Source organism: Microcaecilia unicolor, chromosome 2 (genome assembly GCF_901765095.1).
Source record: "Microcaecilia unicolor chromosome 2, aMicUni1.1, whole genome shotgun sequence".
Classification (NCBI taxonomy): domain Eukaryota; kingdom Metazoa; phylum Chordata; class Amphibia; order Gymnophiona; family Siphonopidae; genus Microcaecilia; species Microcaecilia unicolor.
The window spans coordinates 64297532-64319815 of NC_044032.1; the positions used below are offsets into that span (position 1 = coordinate 64297532).

At 44.3% G+C, this 22284-nt stretch overlaps 1 protein-coding gene across 1 annotated transcript in view; it reads right to left on the bottom strand.

Annotated features, from left to right (window-relative positions):
• Positions 1 to 2631: 2631 nt before the first annotated feature.
• CCBE1 (collagen and calcium binding EGF domains 1) overlaps positions 2632 to 22284 on the bottom strand; it is a gene marked incomplete at its 5' end in the record, with an annotated part of 537011 nt that continues 517358 nt past the window's right edge. The window contains 5 exons of the mRNA XM_030192998.1: positions 2632 to 3190; positions 8058 to 8093; positions 12516 to 12551; positions 16873 to 17003; positions 21246 to 21366. Coding sequence (XP_030048858.1) covers positions 2969 to 3190; positions 8058 to 8093; positions 12516 to 12551; positions 16873 to 17003; positions 21246 to 21366 — 546 coding nt within the window. The remainder of the gene's footprint in view (positions 3191 to 8057; positions 8094 to 12515; positions 12552 to 16872; positions 17004 to 21245; positions 21367 to 22284) is intronic.

The following is a 22284-nucleotide window of genomic DNA, read 5'->3' on the forward strand; positions in this document are numbered from 1 at the left end:
TGGAGTGCATTGAAAACCCACGGTAGAAAATAATTTTCTATTTTCTACCGCAGGGGCGTTCCTGGCAATAATTGGCAGTTGGCGTGCACTGGATACTTACCGTGCAGGTAGTACATGAGCCTTTACTGCTAAGTCAGTGGGTGGTGTTAAGGGCTCAGGCCGTAAATAGGCAGGCGCTAGTTTGAATTTTGCTGCATGTCCATTTCCGGGCCCCCCAGAAAACTCCTTTTTCCAGACAGGGTGGAGAAATGGTTCAGCGCGCATCCAAAACACATGCCCATACTACCGAAGGCCACTTTTTGGCATGCCTTTGTAAAAGGGCCTCTGTGTGCATAAGTGCTAGGCATGCCCCTGATCTGTCTATACCCCCCCTTGCACTATGGATTTTATGTGCTCAATGTGTAGATTACTGACTAAGGGCAGTTACGCATGTAACTACAAATTAGTGCCAATTAGCATCACTTAACACCAATTAAAGCCAATTATTAGTTTTTAATGCCAATTAGTATCCAATTATTAAATTAAGTTCAGCCCCTAACTGACCCTATTCGCTAATTTGCATGCACAACTTTGTGCACTAACCCTCAGATTGTATAAATGGTGACTAAAATTGCGCATGCAAATCTGCACACATAGCCAATTCGCACATGCAATTTAATTGTTTAACAAGCTAATCGGCGCCAATAACAATTATCAGCACTAATTAGAATTTATGCATGCACCTTTCTAAGCGTATTCTGTAAAATGGTCCATGTAAATTCAAACGTCTGGATCACAAAAGGGGATGTGGCCATGAGAGGGGCATGGGCGGGTCGTGAGCATTCCTTAAAATTATACGCACTGTTACAGAATATGCCCAATCTGCGCCTAAATAAGATGTGGGCATTTTCACCAGGTTTTAGTGGGTGTAAATGGTTGCGCCTACATTTTAGTCATAGGTGAGGATTATTGAATGTCGCTAAGTGTGGGGCTTTTTGATGCCACATATAGAATCTGGCTCCAAGAGCAAATTTGTGTGTGCAAGTTTATAGAATTAGGGGGGAGATGTGTTTTTTGCTACTTGTTTTTGTTGGCTAATGATAATAAGTCATTGACTTTTCTCATGTCTTTGCAAATGACAGTTCATCCCTATACTCCAGCTCTTTATAGTTAAGTCATGCTTTTCATTATCAGTGTTATGCTTGTATGGGACTCCTGGAAGGATACATGGTTGTATCAGCTAAACAGGCAATATAAACTTTTAATACTAGTGTCTCTTTTCCTCAGGACTGATGTAAAAATCAGAATTGGAAAAAACTCTTACGATAATGAGTTTTGATTTGCTCTTTCCAAACTCCCTGGCCAGTATCTGCAGATAGTTGTTGCCGTGGAGGGGCATAATCGAACAGGGGCGCCCATCTATAATGGCGCACATCTCTAAGGACGGTGCCGCGAAAGGGCGGGGAAACCCACATTATCGGAACAAGATGGGCGTCCATCTTTCGTTTCGATAATACGGTCAGGGACGGCTAAATTTCAACATTTGGGTCGACCTTAGAGATGGGCGACCTTGGTTTTCGCCGATAATGGAAACCAAAGACATCTATCTCAAAAACGGTCAAATTCAAGCCATTTGGTCATGGGAGGAGCCAGCATTTGTAGTGCACTGGTCCCCCTCACATGCCAGGATACCAACTGGGCACCCTAGGGGGCACTGCAATGGACTTCACAAATTGCTCCCAGGTGCATAGCTCCCTTACCTTGGGTGCTGAGCCCCAACCCCCCCCCCCTCACAGGTCCGCCTGCCTGAAGTACACTGCACCCACTACAACTGCTCCAGGGACCTGTATACTGCTGTGATGGACCTGAGTATGGCATTTGAGGCTGGCAAAAAAGTATTTTTAAACTTGTTTTTTATGGTGGGAGGGGGTTAGTGACCACTGAGGGAATAAGGGGAGGTCATCCCCGATTCCCTCCAGTGGTCATCTGGTCAATTCAAGCACCTTTTTGAGTCTTGGTCGCAAGAAAAAATGGACCAAGTAAAGTCGGCCAAGTGCCCTTCTTTTTTCCGTTATCGGCCGGGGATGGCTATCTCTTAATCACGTCCCAGTCCCGCCTTCGCTACCCTGCCGACACATCCCCGTGAACTTTGGCCGTCCCCGCGACGGAATGCAGTTGACGGCCAAAATCGGCTTTCGATTATGCCGATTTGGGCGGCCTTGCGAGAAGGACGCCCATCTCCCGATTTGTGTCGAAAGATGGGCGTCCTTCTCTTTCAAAAATAAGCGTGATAGTCTTTTGTTTTTTTTGTTTTGAAATGCTGCAGAAATTGATAGGTGGGCTGGCTTTCTCCCATGAACTTTTACTCCTAGGTAAATGTTTCTGCACACATTAGCTATTTGTACTATAGAAGCCTTGTTTTAAGTGCCAACTAGATTATCTAGACACAGTTTTTCCTGTGCTGCTGCTTTCGCTCACCCTACTCTGCATATAAACTTCATTTCTTTCTCCTCTTAATTTTTTGCATGCCAAATATCTTGTTGATTAATGGAGCCTTCACCCCAATATAGCAACACCTTTTAAGAGTACTGCGCAGACACAAATATCTTTTTTTATGAATAAAAATACATTTATTTTTATTAACATGTCTTTTTGGCATTCTTAGATCCTTGTGCCTCAATTCCAAGAACTGACATTCAGTTACATAAATCCTGTGATATTAATAATCTCCTCAACTGTGTAAGGAAAAAGAAAAATCTGTACATTGCACGACTACTGGCATAAATTTTATCTAAATATGTGATAATTCAGACAGAAGAAGCTCTAGCACAGTACATAGAATTACGCAAGCAGAAAACCAGAAAATGAAAAATATATACTTTTTACATCAGTGCATTTATATATCTTCATCTATATATATATATATATATTTATTTATATAGTACAACTTTTAAAAATATATTCATCTAAACAATAGCTAATGCCATCTTTATTGTTCTGTTCTTGAGCTCTTGGATATGGTTCTCTGTTTGTATTGTTCCCCAGAGCCAAACTCGGCAGTATCGTGATAGTCAGAGAATTCATGAGGTAATGGAAACTCCTCTGTGGATGGATGAGTCCTGTGCCCAAACACTTTCTCCTGCAGTTCAGCAATGTCGTTCCTAAGGTCTGCCATCATTAACAGGAGGAAGTCAAAGGAACCTGGTGGACCCTGCAGAGCAAATCGACAAGGTTCAGTCAAAAAGCCCCTCATTTACAAGCATGACTTGTTGACTTTCTTGGGGAGGGGGGGAGGGGAATTTAGGGGGGCTGGCACTTTCCTCCTGCTCTTTTTGGTCTGCACTCTGTTAGAATATTGGAACCAAGGCTGGGATCTGGCATCATGAATTTTATCCACAAAGTCTCAGGAATTGTTATGCCTGTTTTAAATCCCTTGCAACTCATTTAGCCCAATCATTACAAACTGACTGACAGACTGACAGAAAATGCAAATTGTACTCATGCATATCCATTGTGTTAATCTTGAAAAACTGCCTAGCCAGATGTTCCTCCAAGAAAGAGTTGAAAATCACTGGCAGAATTCACCTCCAATGAAAACAGTGATCTTCAAAACTAAGCACATTGATTTTCATGGAAAAAGCATCCACAGAGAAAGTGGGTGCAAACCTATACAGGCAAGGGGGAGGGGCTTTTCCTGGGACAGTTTTCAAAGAGAAAGCATATTGATACTTTTCCCTTTGAAAACTGGTGCAAATAAAAGTACTCACAAATTTTGCAACGATGCATGCATATATGAAAACTGTCTGGTGAATAAGTCTGAAAAATCTACCCATATTTTTTGTCATATGGATCAGTATCATTAGTATTCCATGACAATAAAAGCTATAGGAGGTAGAACTCAGCTGGTAGCAAGTCCTCATTTCTTTAAACACTGGCTACTGCCAGCTGAATTAAGCCTGGATTGTCAGTGTCAGCACTTGCCTAGTGCCTCTGGTATTCAGGAACGGTGCCTGGATAGCCACCCAGTTAATTAGGATAGACTTTGCTGTCTTAAGTTAACTAGCTAGTTATCCGGCTACCAATGCTGAATACCGTCAACACCCAAATAACATCTAGCTCCATCCTGGACCACCCTGTAATACCCAGATAGTGCCACAGTGGTGCGCCTAGATATTCAGTGATCTATGTAGGTATATGCCACTGAATAGCCAGTTTGGTCCAGTCAGTGAGAGATATCAGGTAGGAGCCTCTTCCACGCGGTTATCTCCTTTTCAATATCAAACCCATAATGTTTTAGTGGAAGCTGTGTTTCTTGTTTTCAAAGAAAAAAATACATACACATGAATATTACACATTTTACAGATTAGATAATGAAGATGTCTCTGCCTTCACTGTTGCACTTCCGCCACTCTTCATGGCAATATTAAGAACAAAGCAATGGGCTTTGCAGATCTCAAAATAATTGTTGGCATTAGGGGACCATACAAGGACTGTAAACTCTTTGGTATACCCTGGTGGGCTAAGAACTAGGGTTTATATCTGATATATCCCAATCATACTTGTTGTGACTTTGTGCAAGCAACTTCACCCCAGTAGCGTGGCCAGATATTCAATTTAGGACGGGCCTGAAAATGGGTGGGCCAAAAACTTAGTTTCAACTCCATTCCCCCTCCCCCAACTACAGCAAAACCCAAATTTAATTTCCATTCCCCATCCAAGAAAATAAAATACTTGTGCTGATAGGGATCCCCAAGGCCCACTAACCAAGACCTCCTCCCCACCGAAATGAGTTACACTTGGGCAGCCACCGGCACTGTCCCCAAAACACTGCTGCCAGCTGCTAGTCTTTGTGTACACTCAGCTTCACGCATGTGTGAAAACTGAGAATGCGCGTGCGTGCTCAGGGGTGGTCCTGTGGCTGGCAGCAGCGGCTTGGTGACAGTGCCTGCAGCCAACCAAAAGTAAGGTTTTTTGGCAGGGAGGAGGTGTTCATCTGGCAGGGTTTGGGGATCCCTGCCAACCACATTAAGTGAGAAGAAATTTTGGGTGGGCCTGAGCCCAGGGCCCACCCAGGCCCACCTGCTGCTATGTCACTGCTTCACGCTCCCTTGTCTCAGGACTAAAGTTATGAAAGATCACTGCCTTAGCACAAATTAGTTTGTGCTATTTACCACAAATCCCATCATATGCCTACTTATTAATAATGTGATACACTAATACTGAAATGCACTTTAGCAACACTAGTCCTTACATCAGGGGTGGACAACCACTGTCTTTGAGGGCCACAACACAGTCAGGTTTTCAAAATTTCCACAATGAATATACATGAGATAGATTTGCATATACTACTTCCACTGTATGCAAACAGATCTCATGCATACTCATTATGGAAATCTTGAAAACCCAACTGAGTTGTGGCTCCCAAAGACCATGGTTGTCCACCCTTGCCTGAGATCGTAAACTCTTTGGGGCAGCAAATCTCTATGGACCTTGGAAAGTCAGGTGATCAAATTAAATGCAAACACTCAGTGGCGTAGCTAGGGTAGTTGACACCCGGGGCCGGTCATTTTTTAACCCCCCCCCCCCCCCCCCCAAATCCAGTACTAGGCATACCGAGAATACAAAACACTCAGGACCTATAGAGCAATTCTACCATACCATAAGCAGTCATTTCTATGAGTCACATAAGGAAAAACACTACAGTGAGCACTAGAACATCAATTCACCTATTGTAAAACGAAACCAGACAGAATAGTACAGATCGTCAATCCTGCACAGTCAATGCCAACTGAAAGCCATGTCTTTTTCACAAACACAGATACACCCTAATCCACTATAGAATAATAATAAACTTTCTATTTAGACAAAAATTAAACCTCCAAGATGCCAGACTCTGCATACAATGCAACACCACAGAAACAGAAAATGTCCCCTGGTACTGTGCAAAATATAAAGACAGCAGATGTAAATTTGAAAAATAAGTACCAATCACCACTTTACAAATTAACAAATAGAAATAAAACAAATACAGAAAATAAAATAATACCATTTTATTGGACTAATACATTTAGCTTCCAGAGGCCAAAATCTCCTTCCTCAGGTCAATACAGTATAGTGCTGTTACAGTATGCTATCCTGACCTGAGGAAGGGGGTTTTGTTCTCTGAAAGTTAAGTCAAAATGTATTAAAATTAGTCCAATAAAACGATTACCTTATTTGCATGTTCTATTTATAAACATTTATTAACACAGCTACAATACTATATCCTAAAGCAAAATAATAAAAATATATATTTACAGTTTGTTGTCTCTGGTTTCTGCTTTCCTCATCTTCTTTTCACTGTCTTCCTTCCATCCAGCATCTGTCTTCGCTCTCTCTCTCTCTCTCTCTCTCTCTCTGCCATCCAGTGTCTGCCCTCTCTAATGTCCCTTCCACCCAGTCTGCCCTCTCTCTCTGCCCCTTCCATCCACTGTCTGCCCTCTCTCTCCCTTCCATCCACATCTGCCCTCAATTTCTGCCCCTTCGATCCACCATCTGCCCCAGTCTGCCATTTTTCTCTCCCCCTTCCATCAACATCTGCCCTCTCTCTCTCTCTTTCTTCCATCCACATCTGTCCTCTATCTCTGCCCCTTCCATCCACCATTTGCCCCAGTCTGCCCTCTTTCTCTCTCCCCCTTCCACCCACAATCTGCCCTTTCTCTCTGCCCCTTCAATCCGTCTGCCCTCCCTCTCCCATCCATCTAGGGTCTGCCCATTCTCACGCTCCCCCCTTCCATCCAGGGTCTGTCCCCACCCTCCCCAATCCCCTTCTCCCCTCTCTGGGCACCCATCTGGGCTCCATCTGGGCTCCCCAATCCCCTTCTCCCCTCTCTGGGCAACCATCTGGGCTCCCCCACCCTCCCCAATCCCCTTCTCCCCTTCTCCCCTCTCTGGGCACTCCCACCCTCCCCAATCCCCTTCTCCCCTCTCTGGGCACCCCCACCCTCCCCAATCCTCTTCTTCCCTCTGGGCACCCATCTGGGCTCCCCCACCCTCCCCAATCCCCTTCTCCCCTCTCTGGGCTCCATCTGGGCTCCATCTGGGCTCTCCAATCCCCTTCTCCCCTCTCTGGGCACCCATCTGGGCTCCCCCACCCTCCCCAATCCCCTTCTCCCCTCTCTGGGCTCCATCTGGGCTCCCCAATCCTCTTGTCCCCTCTCTGGGCACCCATCTGGGCTCCCCCACCCTCCCCAATCCCCTTCTTCCCTCTGGGCACCCATCTGGGCTCCCCCACCCTCCCCAATCCCCTTCTCCCCTCTCTGGGCTCCATCTGGGCTCCCCAATCCCCTTCTCCCCTCTCTGGGCACCCATCTGGGCTCCCCCACCCTCCCCGATCCCTTTCTTCCCTCTGGGCACCCATCTGGGCTCCCCCACCCTCCCCAATCCCCTTCTTCCATCTGAGTCCCCCCTCCCACCCGACCCGATCCGATCCGACGCGACCCGACACACCTACCAGGTCTGTTGTCCTGCTCCCACCCTGTCCTGCCTTAAAACAAAATTTTTCGACTCGCCAAAGTGGCAGGCAGCGCCTGCCCTGCTAGTAAAAATCTCCTCATCGTCGCATCGGGCCTTCCCACATTCAGTCCCGCCCTCCTCTGAGGTAACTTCCTATTACCGCGAGGGCGGACGGGACTGAATGTGGGAAGGCCCGACGCGACGTCGAGGAGATTTTTACTAGCAGGGCAGGCGCTGCCTGCCACTTCGGCGCTTCGAAAAATTTTGTTTTAAGGTAGGACAGGGTGGGAGCAGCGGGAGCGGAGCACCCCCCATCCGCTGACACGCAGCCCGCCCCGCCCTTGCTACGCCACTGCAAACACTTCACCCCAGAAGAGGACCTGGGTTTTACGCTCCTTTGATCTTCCTTAGAAATCTAAAACTGCATGTAGCTAACACTTAGGGCCAAAATATTCCTTTCCCTATTACTTGTTTTGGCTGGTAAAGGTCATTGAATAAGTAACGAGGTAATTTTGCTTGTGAAAATCAAGCAAAGGAATCAAATTCTGAAGTTTATTACTACAGACATTGTCAATAATACTTACAGGGAGACCTCTTGGGCCTGGAGCTCCTCTGTCACCCTAGAAAATGAACACATTTTATTAATGTCCCATTGCATTTTGTCTTTGTTTCACTTTCCTCTCTAATCAAAGCATGCGCAGTCAAAGAGAAATAGAATCAGCGGCAGCTTCCCAGAGCTGCTTTGAAATATAGGCATCTCAAACTAAATTAATAGGAAGATGTACCTTCAATATTGAGCCAGAAGCAGTCAACGAGGGCAACCCCCCCCCTAGATATTCAGCAGCATTAAGCGGATAGTGGCTGCTGCTGAATATCCAAATAGATCACCAAGGGGCCCTTTTACTAAGCCGCGTAAGCATCTACTCGCGCCCAACGCATGCCAAAATGGATTTACCACCCGGCTACCGCATGGCTCTTGTGGTAATTTCAATTTTGGCACTTGTCTGATACGCGCGTCTGAAAAATTATTTTTGGATGCACTACTGGGCGCACACCAAGTGGTATTTGATGCACATAGATCATTACCACCTGGTTACCGCGTGAGACTTTACTGCTAGGTTAACTGCTGGAGGTAAGGTCTCAGACCCAAAATGGGCGCGTGGAAATTTTCATTTTGCCGCACATCCATTTTTGGCAAAAATTTAAAAAAGGTATTTTTCACAGGTGCGTTGAAAAATGATTCTGTGCGTACCCAAAACACACGTCTACACTACCGTAGGCCATTTTTCAGCGCACCTTAGTAAAAGGACCCCTAAGGTGCCGGAATTATCCAGATCAGTGGTGTTCCTTGGTCAGTTGCCACCTGGGGTGCAGCGTCATCCCCTCCCCTGACGAATCACCTCCAAGATCCCCCCCCCCGGGTGCACTGTTCTTACCTCCTAGGGTGCTGGGAGCAGCCATGCGGCTGTCAGCTCTGCCGGTTCCCTGCTCCCTCTGCCGCGCGGCTGCTCCCTGCACCCCTCCTGCAGCGTGCAGCCGGGGTGGACCACTCCCACCACCCTGCCCTCAGCATGCCGCTGATCCAGGTACTGGTAATATTCAGCCACTATCTGAAATAGTGCTTAGAAACCGGCTGCATTTTGATGAACATTTTAATTGTGATTAATAGTGTGATTAAAGGTATTCTAGTCATTTTCTTTTTCTCCCTGCAGCTCCTTGTAACTCTGGAAAATTCACTAAACCCTCCATTGCCCAGAGTCACAAGAAGCTGCAGTGGGTAAAAAAAAATAACATACCTTTAATTGTGCGATTAATCGTGATTACAAATTTTAATTGAAACGCAGCCCTAGAAATTAAAGAATAAAAAGCAATGAAAAGATAAGAAATACAAATTGAAAAATTACAAATTAAAGAATCTAAAACTGCATGCAGAATAACTATGAGCAGCCTTATAGTTTTCACAGTGTACTTCAGAAAAACAAGCCTACTTAGAACAGATTTTTTCCTGTAGTAAATTATCCGGATAATCGTCTGGATAGCAGCACTGAAAATTGCTGTTATCCAGATAAACCCCGAATTCTATATATGGCGCTCAGAATTGCATGCACAAATGTGGGTGGGTGCCCAATCTGTGCATGCAAATTAATTGAATGACAAACCAATTAGCGCTGATAATTGGGCCCTAATAATCAATCATCAGTGCTAATTGGGATTAATTTAAATTTACACACACATGTTTACATGTGGCTCCAAAAAGGAGGCACGGCCACGGGAGGGTCGTGGGCAGATCAGGCACGTTCCTGCAATTTACATGTGCTGTTATGGAATAAGGGGGGGGGGGGGGGTTCCGTGCCTAAATTAGCCGTGAGGATTTACACCAAGGTTCAGTTGGTGTAAATCATGGCTAAAGTTAGTTGCAGATCCCAGTGCTAAGCGGTATTCTACAAATGGCGCCTAACTTAAGGGCCCTTTTATTAAGATGCATAGGTGCCTACACGCATGCAATGTGCAATGTGCAATGTGCGTCAAATTAGAACCAGGGGCGTAGTCAGACTTCGGAAGGAGGGGGGTCCAGAGCCCGAGGTGAGGGGGCACATTTTAGCCCCCTCCCCGGTGCCGCCGACCCCCCCCCCCCCCCCCCGCCATTGCCGACTTTGCCCCCTCCTGCCGCCGATCCCCCCTGCCATTGCTGACTTTGCCCCCCCTCCACTGTCGACCCTCTCGACCCCCCTCCCGCCACCAACCCGCCGTCGCCTACCTTTGCTGGCGGGGAACCCCAACCCCCGCCAGCCGAGGTCCTCTTCTTCTCGCAAAAGGCTTCCTTCTGTTTCTGACATCCTGCGAGAAGAAGAGGACCTCGGCTGGTGGGGGTTGGGGTCCCCTGCCAGCAAAGGCAGGCGACGGCGGGTTGGTGGTGGGAGGGGGTGTTGGGCGGGTTGTCAGCAGGGGGTCCAGGCCCAAATCTACGGGGGGCCCAGGACCCCTGGCCCCGCGTAGCTACGCCACTGATTAGAACTACTGCTCAGCTACCGTGTGCCCTGGTGCGGTAATTCTAATTTCTAAGCGCGTCCAAAATGGGCAGCAGAAAATAATTTATATTTTCTACCGCGTGGCACTAACCAGACTGTAATCAGCAGTGTACGTTAACGCATGAGACCTTACCACTGAGTTAATTGGTGGCGGTAAGGTCTCAGGCCCAAAATGGATCCGAGCTGATTTTTATTTTGCCGCACGTCCATTTTCAGCAAACAAAAGAGGCCTTTTTTTGCAGGTGTGCTGAAAAATGGACCTGCATACGTCCAATACATGCATCTACACCAGCGCAGGCAATTTTTCAGCACACCTTAGTAAAAGGGCCCCTTAGAGAGCCATCTAGGATATGGGCCTCGGTCCTCTACAGTGCACTACACCAACCACTAGGCTACTCCAGGGACCTACTTCCTGCTCTAATAGGTCTGACCATAACATCTGAAGCTGTAATAGAGGTTGGTATGTACTGTTTCTTTCACATCTTTGGGGAATGGGAGGGGGTCATTGACCACTGTGGGAGTAAGTAGGGTCATGCCTTAATCCCTCCAGTAGTCATTTAGGGTAACTTTTTATGACTTGGTTGTGATTGAAACAGATGTAGACCAAAACATCTAACTTTTAGCCCTGGACATTTTTTGCTTTGTTCCATTATGGCAGAAAAATATCCCAGTTTTGGGAACACCCAAAATTCTGCCCCAACACACCCGCTTGTGATTTGGATTTACTGCATACAAACTGCATAGAAAAACATCTTTAAAATGGATTTTGAAAATAGCGATTTGGATGTTTTGGGAAAAAAAACCCGTCCATCTGCCACTTTGAGTCTGTGCCTTGAAATGGCAAGGACAAATCAAAATCAAGTATGCACATGTAGTATCACATCATACCTTATGCTATGAGTTCATCTTGTTGGGAGACTGGAAGGACCATATGGGTCTTTATCTGCCATCGTCTACTATTTAACGTGTATATTTGCTCATGGAAGTTGCAATGAATCAGCACTTACTCTACCACCCTGGATGAAGCTGCCTATTTTAGCATGTGGGTTTTTTTTTTAATACAGTGGCTGTTCCTATCATACATACTGACAGATACATATGTGCTGTTGCACATCTTTGTATACATGTTGGAAAAGACTCATCATTCAGAAAGCCTTTTATAAAATATTCAGGTCAATTTTAATATCCCTGTTTGACCTAGACATCCTTTGCAAAATTGGGCTTCACAGTACTACAATTTTAGCAGCCACGTTTTTCCTGAAGAAAAATGGAATCACATGTAATTTTATTGATGTTTTGCATTATAATCAATGCAAATGCCAGAATGATGAGCTCCATTGCACATTCTGGGGAATATCATTAGTTGGGGACATAGACTTTTTGGAAAACAGTGCAACAAAAAAGTTGAAGCACATAAGCATAAGCTTTTGATGGCCCCTTGTGTATCAAATGTCTCACAGGGCCGCCGAGAGGGGGGACTGGGGGGGCAAGATTCCCTGGGCTCAGCCTCCAACGGGTGCCTGGCGCCAGAAAGTTCTGCTCCCTCAGTCTGTTTCTTTCCTGCTCCTGTATATCAGGGCCTGGGTGATTGCGTTAACATGATAACCTGGGTCCTGGCACACAGGAGCAGGAGATTGACAGACCGAGGAAGAAGCAGACACAGGAAGGTAAGGGATGCGAGGGGGGCGGCGGCAGGTGAGGTGGCCCTGCCATAGGCCTGGCTCTGTTTCTTAGTGGCACTGATGTCTCACAATGGGAACTGTGTGGTCTTGAAAGCTCATGAACTGCAGTACCACTTTTCTTAGATCATTAAAAAGGATCACAACCTACCAAGACTTTAAGTGATATGTTGTAATGGAATATTACCATTTCTAAGGTAGTTGAAGGTATGACACCAAAATATAGTATCCAACACCACAGCCTCGCTCATGTCTTATGCGTGACGAATGGAAATAAATTCCTGTCACAACTGCATCCAACAATGAAAGCATTGAAATTAATATTCAGGCATACCTTGGCACCATTCTTTCCTGGAGCTCCTGGGGGTCCCTGCAAAACATGAAAATGCTGCTGAACACAGTTTGTACAAAATTCTGTATATAATAAGTTGCTAATTGAAGTAAGGGGCTATGTGTTCTTCTACCAGAGATCTAATTCAACATCGAAAAAACAGCAAAGGTTGCAGTATCGACTAGAGTCAAAAGGCTCGTAGTATGATACAAAGTATACAATGACTCTAGGATGATACAAATTGCTGCGACGTCAGACTCCATCCGAAACTGGAAGGGAAGGGATGCAGCTTTTAACAGCACAACACGAGGAAGAAAACTTAAACAAGACCTCAGCTAGGCTGGTGGGGGTTGGGGTCCCCTGCCAGCTGAAGTAAAAGGCACCGGCAGGCAGGAGGAAGCGGACCTCGGCAGGGGTAGGTGATGGCGGGGGAGGGTTGACGGCGGGGGGAGGGTTGTTGGCGGCAGCTGGGGGGGGCTATAATGTGCCCCCTCACTCTAGTCCCTGCCCCCCCCTTCCGCTGAACCTCAGATACGCCCCTGAAATATGGTAAAAGCTAATACATGGAATCATTACAAAAACTATTCAAAATAGAAAGTGGTGGTTCCCAAACCTGTCCTGGACATCTTTGTAGACACTACAGCATTTCAGTGGTTTTGGTATTCCATTGTATTCATTTTGCACTGACTCATATTTGGTTTTCCTTTCTGAGTATGTAACCCCTGAGGCAGACAGGTGTTTCCCATTGAAATACAGCCCTGTACCAGGTCTGTCACATGAGTGGTGCTCAGTAAAGACCCATCTAGTTGTGAGAACCTCTGTGATCCACCCCTATTCCTGGATTTGGCTGTTCTGCAGGTAGGGATTCCTTTACCTTTTGGTTCCTGGGAAAGCCCCAGCCAGTCAGGTATTCAGGATATCTGCAATAAATATTCATGAGATTGATTTTCATGCACTGCCTCCATGGCATGCAAATTTCTCTATTGCATATTCAGTGTCGGTATCCAGAAAACCTGACTGGCTGTGGTTCCCCCCAGGACAGGTTTGGGAATCACTGATGTAAGGTGTGCTTTGGGTAAAGCAGTGGGAGACTGGCCCATAGCAGAAGAAAATCCCAGTCGGTGGCTCAGTTTGAAGAGCCAGAAGTCCGGTCCATGAGTGTCTGACCATCTCTTCAATGGAGAAGCAGCAGTCTAGATCGCTGCCGCCAAGCCAGAAGAAGTCAGCACACAGCGGCCGACGCAAACCATAGGGAGCACGTGGTGGCCGGTATGGTCAGAGGGAAATCAGCCTGTAGTTGAACTGTAACTCCCAGCTGGCTGATCGGTCCAAAGAGGCACTGCAAGGACCCTTCAATCCATGATCCCCAAAGCCTGAGACACAACATCGGAACTGGGCAGAAAACCAAAAAATCACTCGGATCCAGGCCCCGGAATTGGGCAGAATACCACAACTAGGATCCAGGCGCAGCTCCAGAGCAGACAACCATGTGGAGTCAATGAGACTTCCAAAAAACACCTGAGAAATCCAAACGCAGAAGCATCCGGAGTGAAGGAATTGGGAGACCAACAAGGGGAAGAAGAAAGAATCAGACAACCATACAGAAGAGGACCACTGGAACAAAACAAATGGACCCACAGACAACTGGGCCATGCGGGCACCTGGAGCCCAAGCAGAAGGACAGTAAAGTCTACCCCAGAATGACCTGTTTCTGAATAGCCAGGAGTAGACACCGAAACCCTTCAGCATTATGGCGCGACCCTCATGTGCCTGAACGAAAACACCAGATAACCCAGAAGATAAGCAGAGAGAACCTTGAAGCCTAAACAGGTACTAATACTTAACTAACTCTTCTTCCAGCCCAATTTAACCCTTCTAAAGAAGACATCAAAAAGGAAAACAGTTACCCTCACCACAGGGCCCATATATCTAAAAAAAAAAGAAAACAAAATCCTATAAGCCCAAAATGGCCAACTTAAAGGCTTGGTTCTTCTACTATCTGATTACATTATGGATAATGGGACTCCAAACACCAACTCAAAAAGAGTAGAATAAAATCACTACTCTGATTCACAATAGATGACAATTACATTACCAACTAGAGGCACACCTAACTAATCAGAAAAACAAACTAGAGAATAATATAATGACCAACAGCAGAAGGATGAAAATGAACAATAACCAAAATGAACATAAATCAAAAACAGGTAGAACACATAGATGACTACAAAGAATACAACACAATAACATGTAAAACAACACATATGCCCCTATTCACATAGGATACATAAGTGCTAGATCAGTGGTAAATAAAACAACTGACTCAAAACTGAACAACTAGACCTGCTATTTATAACAGAAACATGGTTGCGCCTCAAGGATGACCCAACACTAAGGAGGTCTTTTACTAAAGATTAGCTCGAATTATCTGCAGCAGGGCCCATAGAAATAAAATGGAACCTGCTGCAGATAACTCAAGCTAACCTTTAGTAAAAGACCCCCATAATGATGTATGCCCACCAGAGAATAAAATATTACACATCAACAGAACCAAAATGAAAAGAGGAGGAATAGCCATAATTTACAAATCTTCCCTCACAGTGGAGCTGATAGATGAACACTGCTTATCAAAAATAGAAATCCTAGCATGCAAAATCACCAACGCAACACTAACTGGCACACCATGTTGCATACTATTCTAAAGTCCTCCAGGAAAATTCATAGCAAACACACACACCAATGTCTCTGACATCCTGCTACTGGGAGATATCAACCTGCACATAGAAAAACAACATGACCCCAACATCAAAAACGTACCTTCCTAGACCAATGGAACATAACAATACCATAAACCACCTTAACACACTCAAAAGGCCATCAACTAGACATAATCGCACCCAGATTCTCCATCAACAACAACCCAAAACTAGAAAACCACAAATTGGAAGAAGTAACATGGTCAGACCACAAGAAACTCACGCTGACAATCCAATGGAAAAGGACCAGTAAAACAAAAGAACAGAGAATAACACACAAATATATTACCAGAGGAAAGGTGGACAACAATAACCTTTGGACAACAGCACAAAATGATCAAACAAATACATCACCCAACAACGTCCACTTCATGAGCAACTGGGATGAACTTAGCAGAAAGACATTAAACAAAATATCACCACTAAAAACAAGCACGAATAAACAACCATGTTCCTCATTCAACGATGAGTTATGAGAAATGAAAACAATTATGCAGAAAACTGGAAAGATACTGGTAAAAAAAACAAGTCAGAAACAAATAAGAACACGTAGACAAAAGCGATAAAACTATACAAACACAACGTACAAACAGCCAAAGCAGAATACTACAACAATTATGCGGGCCCAGAAGAGATGAATACAAAGAAAATGTATGCACTAATGAACAACTTACTAAATACAGAAAAACTATTAACAACAAAGGAAACACCACCAACAGCAAACGAACTTGTGCAATACTTAGAACAAAAACAAAACATAACAAAAGTAGGAACAAACATGGCCCCAACACAGACAACCCTCATGGATTCCCTACAAGAGCACGAGACCAACAATGACCATATCAAGACAGATAGAATCTGGTCCTCCTTCAAAACTCCCACAAATGATTCAGTCATAAAACTACTAACAAAATATACAAACTGTCTTCTAGATGGCTGCCCCAACTACCTGCTGAAAAACCCAACTGACTGGTTCATGAAAAGCTTCACCGATCATTTAATATACATGTTTTCAAAGGGTCAGTTCCCCATTGCCAAGGGCAACATAACACACCAATCCCTAAAAACACCACTAACAAGATCAGTGACATTACAAATTACAGACCAGTCACCTCCATACCAATTCTGACTAAAACGATGGAGAGTATAGTAGCACAATTAATGGATTATCTGACACACTTCTCACTGCTACACAGCTCTCAATCTGGTTTCAGACCACAACACAACACAACACAGAGACTGTCATAACCAAACTAATAACACAATTCAGAAGACTGATCAGCCAAGGTCAGAATATAATATTACTTTAATTTGACATTTTGAGCGCATTCGACATAGTAGACCAGCACTGAATTTCCAGGCATAACGCCAGTGGATAATTAATCCCTTAGAATCCTATAAAAATGCACAGTAAGATATCATTTAAATATTAAATTTTGTTTTGCATATATGTATGCCCACTCCCTGGTTCTTTGAGTTTGTGGGGCTGTCGGGACCTATAGTTATGCCTTGAATGTTAGTCCTGCCTAATGGTTGAACCGGCCCTGGATATATCTGAAAACAAAGTTTAAAGCAGAATAAAGATATGAAGACAAAATACTGACCACTGGGCCCCTCCTTCCTTGTTTAATATGCGATAAATCAGGAGATGGGCCAATGGGTCCCATTGATCCTCTGGGACCTGCTGGTCCCGGTGGTCCAGGATGGCCTGAGCTTCCTTTTAGTCCTGGCAAACCTACAATCACAAAATGTCCAAGGAATGCTGTTAAACATTTGTTGAATATTTTATTAACCACAACAATTCAAAACAATGTAGGACTGATAACAATTAGAATTATAGATGAATGAAAAATATTTTGGGGCACGTCTGTCTTTGGAGAAAATGCACCTAAGGCTTACTCCATCCCTACTTGGGACTCAGAAAAATGTTGTGGCTGTGTTGGAGGAATAAAACTACTACCTTATAGTACATGTAAACCATTTTGACTGTATCTACAGAAAGGCAGTATATCAAGTGTGGAATAAACATAAACATATACATTTGAGAAATGCTACTGAGAAGCTCCATACATCTCTATACTTAGAGAAAAGACCCAGAAGTTATGGGAGTCTGGGATGCAAGCTATGACAAATTTTCTTGATTTATCTTTCATTTTCCTGCCTGAGGGCTTTTGTACATAGCTACAATTCTTTTTCTCATTTTGTCTATATATGCCTATATATATATGTCTATAAAATAATGAGTGGAGTAGAATGGGTAGACGTGGATTGCTTGTTTACTCTTTGCAAAAATACAAGGACTAGGGGGCACGCAATGAAGCTAGAAAGTAGAAAATTTAAAACGAATCAGAGAAAATATTTCTTCACTCAATGTGTAATTAAAATCTGGAATTCATTGCCAGAGAATGTAGTAAAAGCAGTTAGCTTAGTGGGGTTTAAAAAAAGGCTTGGATGGTTTCCTAAAGGAAAAGTCCATAGACCATTTTTAAAATGTACTTAGGGAAAATCCACTGCTTATTTCTAAAATAAGCAGCATAAAATGTATTGAATTGTTTTGGGATCTTGCCAGGTACTTGTGACCCAGATTGGCCACTGTTGGAAACAGGATGCTGGGCTTGATAGACCTTCGGCCTGTTCCACTATGGCAATACTCATGTACTTATGTCGATCATGTTTGTCTTAGGGTCAAAACTAAATTCAAAAAAGAGGTAATCTCCCTAAATCGATAATAAATATCAAATATCAAAACAAAGTGGGGAAATTTCTATATCTGGCATCACAAAACAGCACTATTCTTCAATCTTATCATTTGTAGAAATAGAGTACTTGTTCAGAGGAGAAAGCCTCTAGAAGCCTCCAGTAAATACTTTTATAATTTTATAGTTTTGTAATTTACTTCGGAGAGCTGGGCTTCATCATCATTGGCTTTCAAAACCTCTTTAAATCGCCAATCTAATTATCGTGTAACTGTTTTTTCTTATAGTTACATGAACTAGCACCAATACTTTTCTATTTAGCTACTTAGCTTAAAGCGGTGTTGGTTATTTATTTGTCTACTGCAAATCTGGTCAAACCCCGACCTACGATGGCCGTCGTTTCGAAGGACCTGCTTCAGGGTACGGTGGTTCGCTATATCTCCGCTACAATATGTGCTAGGTGGGAAATAGGTGGGAAAATGTGGGATACAAATGCAATAAATAAATAAATAAATAAATAAATAAATAAATAAATGCTGATTCTCCATATATAGATTTATGACTCCTAGCAGTAGTATCAGGAAACTACCACTAGGGATCATGGACTAGGGATCATGGATGCTATTTTGAACCCAGGACAATGCTAGGATGGGAGTGGAGGAGAACTGCTCCTATCTTAGGCCACTACATCACAAGGCAGCCAAAAGTAAATCATGGGGTGTAAGAGTATTGGAGGATTGCTTTTGGGGGGACCACTCTTTAGATGGCCTTTGAGTGGAGAATTATGCTTTTTGTGGGAGGCTTAGAAGAGGGAATCAAATGGAGGGTTTGTTCTTTGTAATGGTGGGGCTTTGAGGGGGATCGGAATGGTGGTCTGCTCTTCGGAGGGGGACCTTGAGGGTGGCATTGGAATGGGGGAAGATTAGATTTGGGACCCTTGATTGGGGAGTGGAAGATGCTGGTTGGGGGATCCAGTGGTGCCATTGCAGAATATCTGTACTTTTTAAAGTTGGGCCGATACCGCATTACATGCAGTGGCAGATAGCACGGGTGCTCCCGTTCTATCTGCCAATGCATGTAACACCGTGCCCTATGGTAAGTGTCTGTCCTGAGAGCTAAATGCAGGACAGATTCTAGACACATCCCCTGTATTTACCACACGGGCTTTGGACTTACCACACCTTGACTTTTGCAGTTAAGGTACGGTAAGTGAAAAACTTAGCACACTTTAGTAAGCATGCCCTTTTGTTTCTTAAATTGAATAAAACTAATTATCTATGAGGGGCATAATCGAACGTCGCCGGCGAAATAGTTCGCCGGCGATCTATTTTGGCGTCGGCGCTACAGCTGGCTGGAACCGTATTATTGAAAATGATGGCCGGTCATCTTTTCTTTCGATAATACGGTTTAGCCCGGCCAAATACCAGTTCGCTGGGTTTGAGATTGCCGGTTTTGTTTTTCAGCGATAATAGAAAAAAAATGCCGGCCATCTCAAACCCGGCGAAATCCAAGGCATTTGGTCAAGGGAGGAGCCAGCATTTGTAGTGCACTGGCCCCCCTGACATGCCAGGACACCAACCGGGCACCCTAGGGGGCACTTCTAAAAATTTAAAACAAATATATAACTGCCTCCCAGGTGCATAGCTCCCTTACCTTGGGCGCTGAGCCCCCCAAATATCCCCCAAAACCCACTCCCCACAACTCTACACCACTACCATAGCCCTTATGGGTGAAGGGGGGCACCTACATGTGGGTACAGTGGGCTTTGGTGGGGTTTGGAGGGCTCATCACTTAGCGCCACAAGTGTAACAGGTAGGGGGGGATGGGCCTGGGTCTGCCTGCCTGACGTGCACTGCACCCATTAAAAACTGCTCCAGGGACTTGCATACTGCTGTCTGGGAGCTGGGTATGACATTTGAGGCTGGCATACAGGCTGGCAAAAAAGGTTTTTATTTTTATTGTTTTAGTGTGGGAGGGGGTGATGACCACTGGGGGACTACAGGGAGGTCATCCCCCATTCCCTCCAGTGGCCAGTTGGGGCACCTTTTTGAGGCTTGGTCGTGAAAGTAAAAGGACCAAGTAAACTCGGTGAAATACTGCTTAACGCCGCTTTTTTTTCCATTATCTGCGAAAGCCGGCCATCTGGTAGCCATACCCATGCCCGCCCATGTCCCATCTTCACTAAGCCACCGACATGCCCTCTTGAACTTTTGCCGGCAAGGCGACGGGAAAGCAGCGATGCTGTCAAAAACGCTGCTTTCGATTATACCGATTTCGCCGCATTTGAGAGATCGCCGGCCATCTCCCGATTTATGTCGGGAAATGGCCAGTGATCACTTTTGAAAATAAGCCTGTATATGAATCATTTTCAGAGATGGGGAAACGGTAGAACTAGAGATCATGAGTTGAGGTTGCAGCGTGGGAGACTTAGGAGCAATGTCAGGAAATACTTTTTTCACAGAAAGGGCGGTGGATGCCTAGAATGCCCTCCCGCAGGAGAATGTGAACAAAAAAAAAAGGGTGACGGAATTCAAGAATGCTTGGGATAAACACAAATTCACTATATAGAAAAAGGATGGAATCCAATTACAGCAAAACTTAAATGAACTTGTAAATGGAGTGAGCATTGATGGAAGCTTCAGAGGTTGGGAAGTAAGACCAATTTCGAGTAGACTTCTACAGTCTGGGTCCCATAAATGGCAAAAACAGGTCAGGATCAAGGCAGGATCAAAGCAGGTACTTGTGACCTGGATTGGTCACTGTTGGCAGCAGGATACTGGGCTAGGTGGACCATTGGTTTGACCAAGTATGGCTATTCTTATAGATTTTTGGATGTTTTTGGCAAAATGTCTAAAATCAGATTTTGACATTATATCAAAAATGCCCCATCCATGTGTGTGCACTTTCAGCCTGAATAAACATAAATATAAATTACCCACATAGTTTATACCTGAAGATGAGGTAGCTACTTAATGAAATATGGCTGTGTTTTAAGTCACTTTCAAAAGGAGTGTAAAGTATCAGCATTATTTTTTGTCCCTGACCGAATTATACCTCTTTTGTGCTGCAGCTTCAGCCATTCTTCTTGTAGAATCCCTAATTTTACCTGTTTAGCTTCCACCTAAATGTACACCCTAGTATGTTTTTAAAGTACTGATTTATCACATATGATATAAATTTCAGAAGTCTCAGTTTCAAAAAAAATACCATTCTAGAATGTCTTTGTTCCAATCCAGTATATATATTTTTTTGCAATATGAGTTATGTATCATCCTCCTCACCTGGGGGACCTGGGGTGCCTGGTTGTCCTGGAGGCCCTGGAAGATAGGTACTAGATGCAAGCTCTTTTTCACCAATCAGTTGTTTGCTGAGGGCAACAGCATTATTTGGTAGCAAAGCAATCTGAAAAAGAAAGAAAGAAAGAAAGAAAGAAAGAAAGAAAGAAAGAAAGAAAGAAAGAAAGAAAGAAAGAAAATTGTTTTTAAACCACTTCCAACAAGGCTATCAAAGAGGAAAAGAGTTCATCAGACATTGGGCATGACACTTTGATTATGTTATGTATATTATATATATATTTTTTGTTTCCTAGCTAGGTTTATGGCCAAGTATGTTTGTTGTGAATATGTTGCATGGTGTTAGCACTGTATAGTAGTCTTGTGTTGTATGGTATATAGCTAGTTCTATGGTTGGTAACTGCATTGTGTGATGTTTGACTGTGGGGGAGCTGCGATGATGTAGTGTTTCATATAGTGTTGTGTTATGCAGTTGTACAGTAATATTGCAATGTTGACCTGAGTAGCTCTATGTATAGCTAAGGTTAAGGAGCTGAGATTTTAAAGTGAGAGCACTGAATTGCATTCCTGAAGTTAAATAGTAACATGGTTAAGGCAGGCGGAGAGGGGGGGATTGCTAATCAGAGAAATAATTGATTCAATATTCAGCCACTATGGTCAGTTTTTGTGTGTGTGTGTGTTTTTTTAATGACAACTGCAGCAGTCAAAAAATATCCAACTATTCTGTGCCATTATCCAGATAAATGACTGGTGCTAAATATCTGGATAAGGCGGTCACGTGCTACACGCGTGGTCACCGTTTGGCACACACCAACTGCCTATTACTGCCAGAAACGCTGAACACGGTAGAAAATAAAAAATCATTTCTACTGCCGGAATGAGCATGTGCCAAATCCAAAATTACCGTCGGGGGGGGGGGGGGGGGCACACTAGCCTGGTGGTTGTCTCATTTTGGCACACGCTGCACGTGCGTAGGCCCTACCACTGCTTAGTAAAAGGGCCCCTCAAAGACTTAAAAGTTGGACAA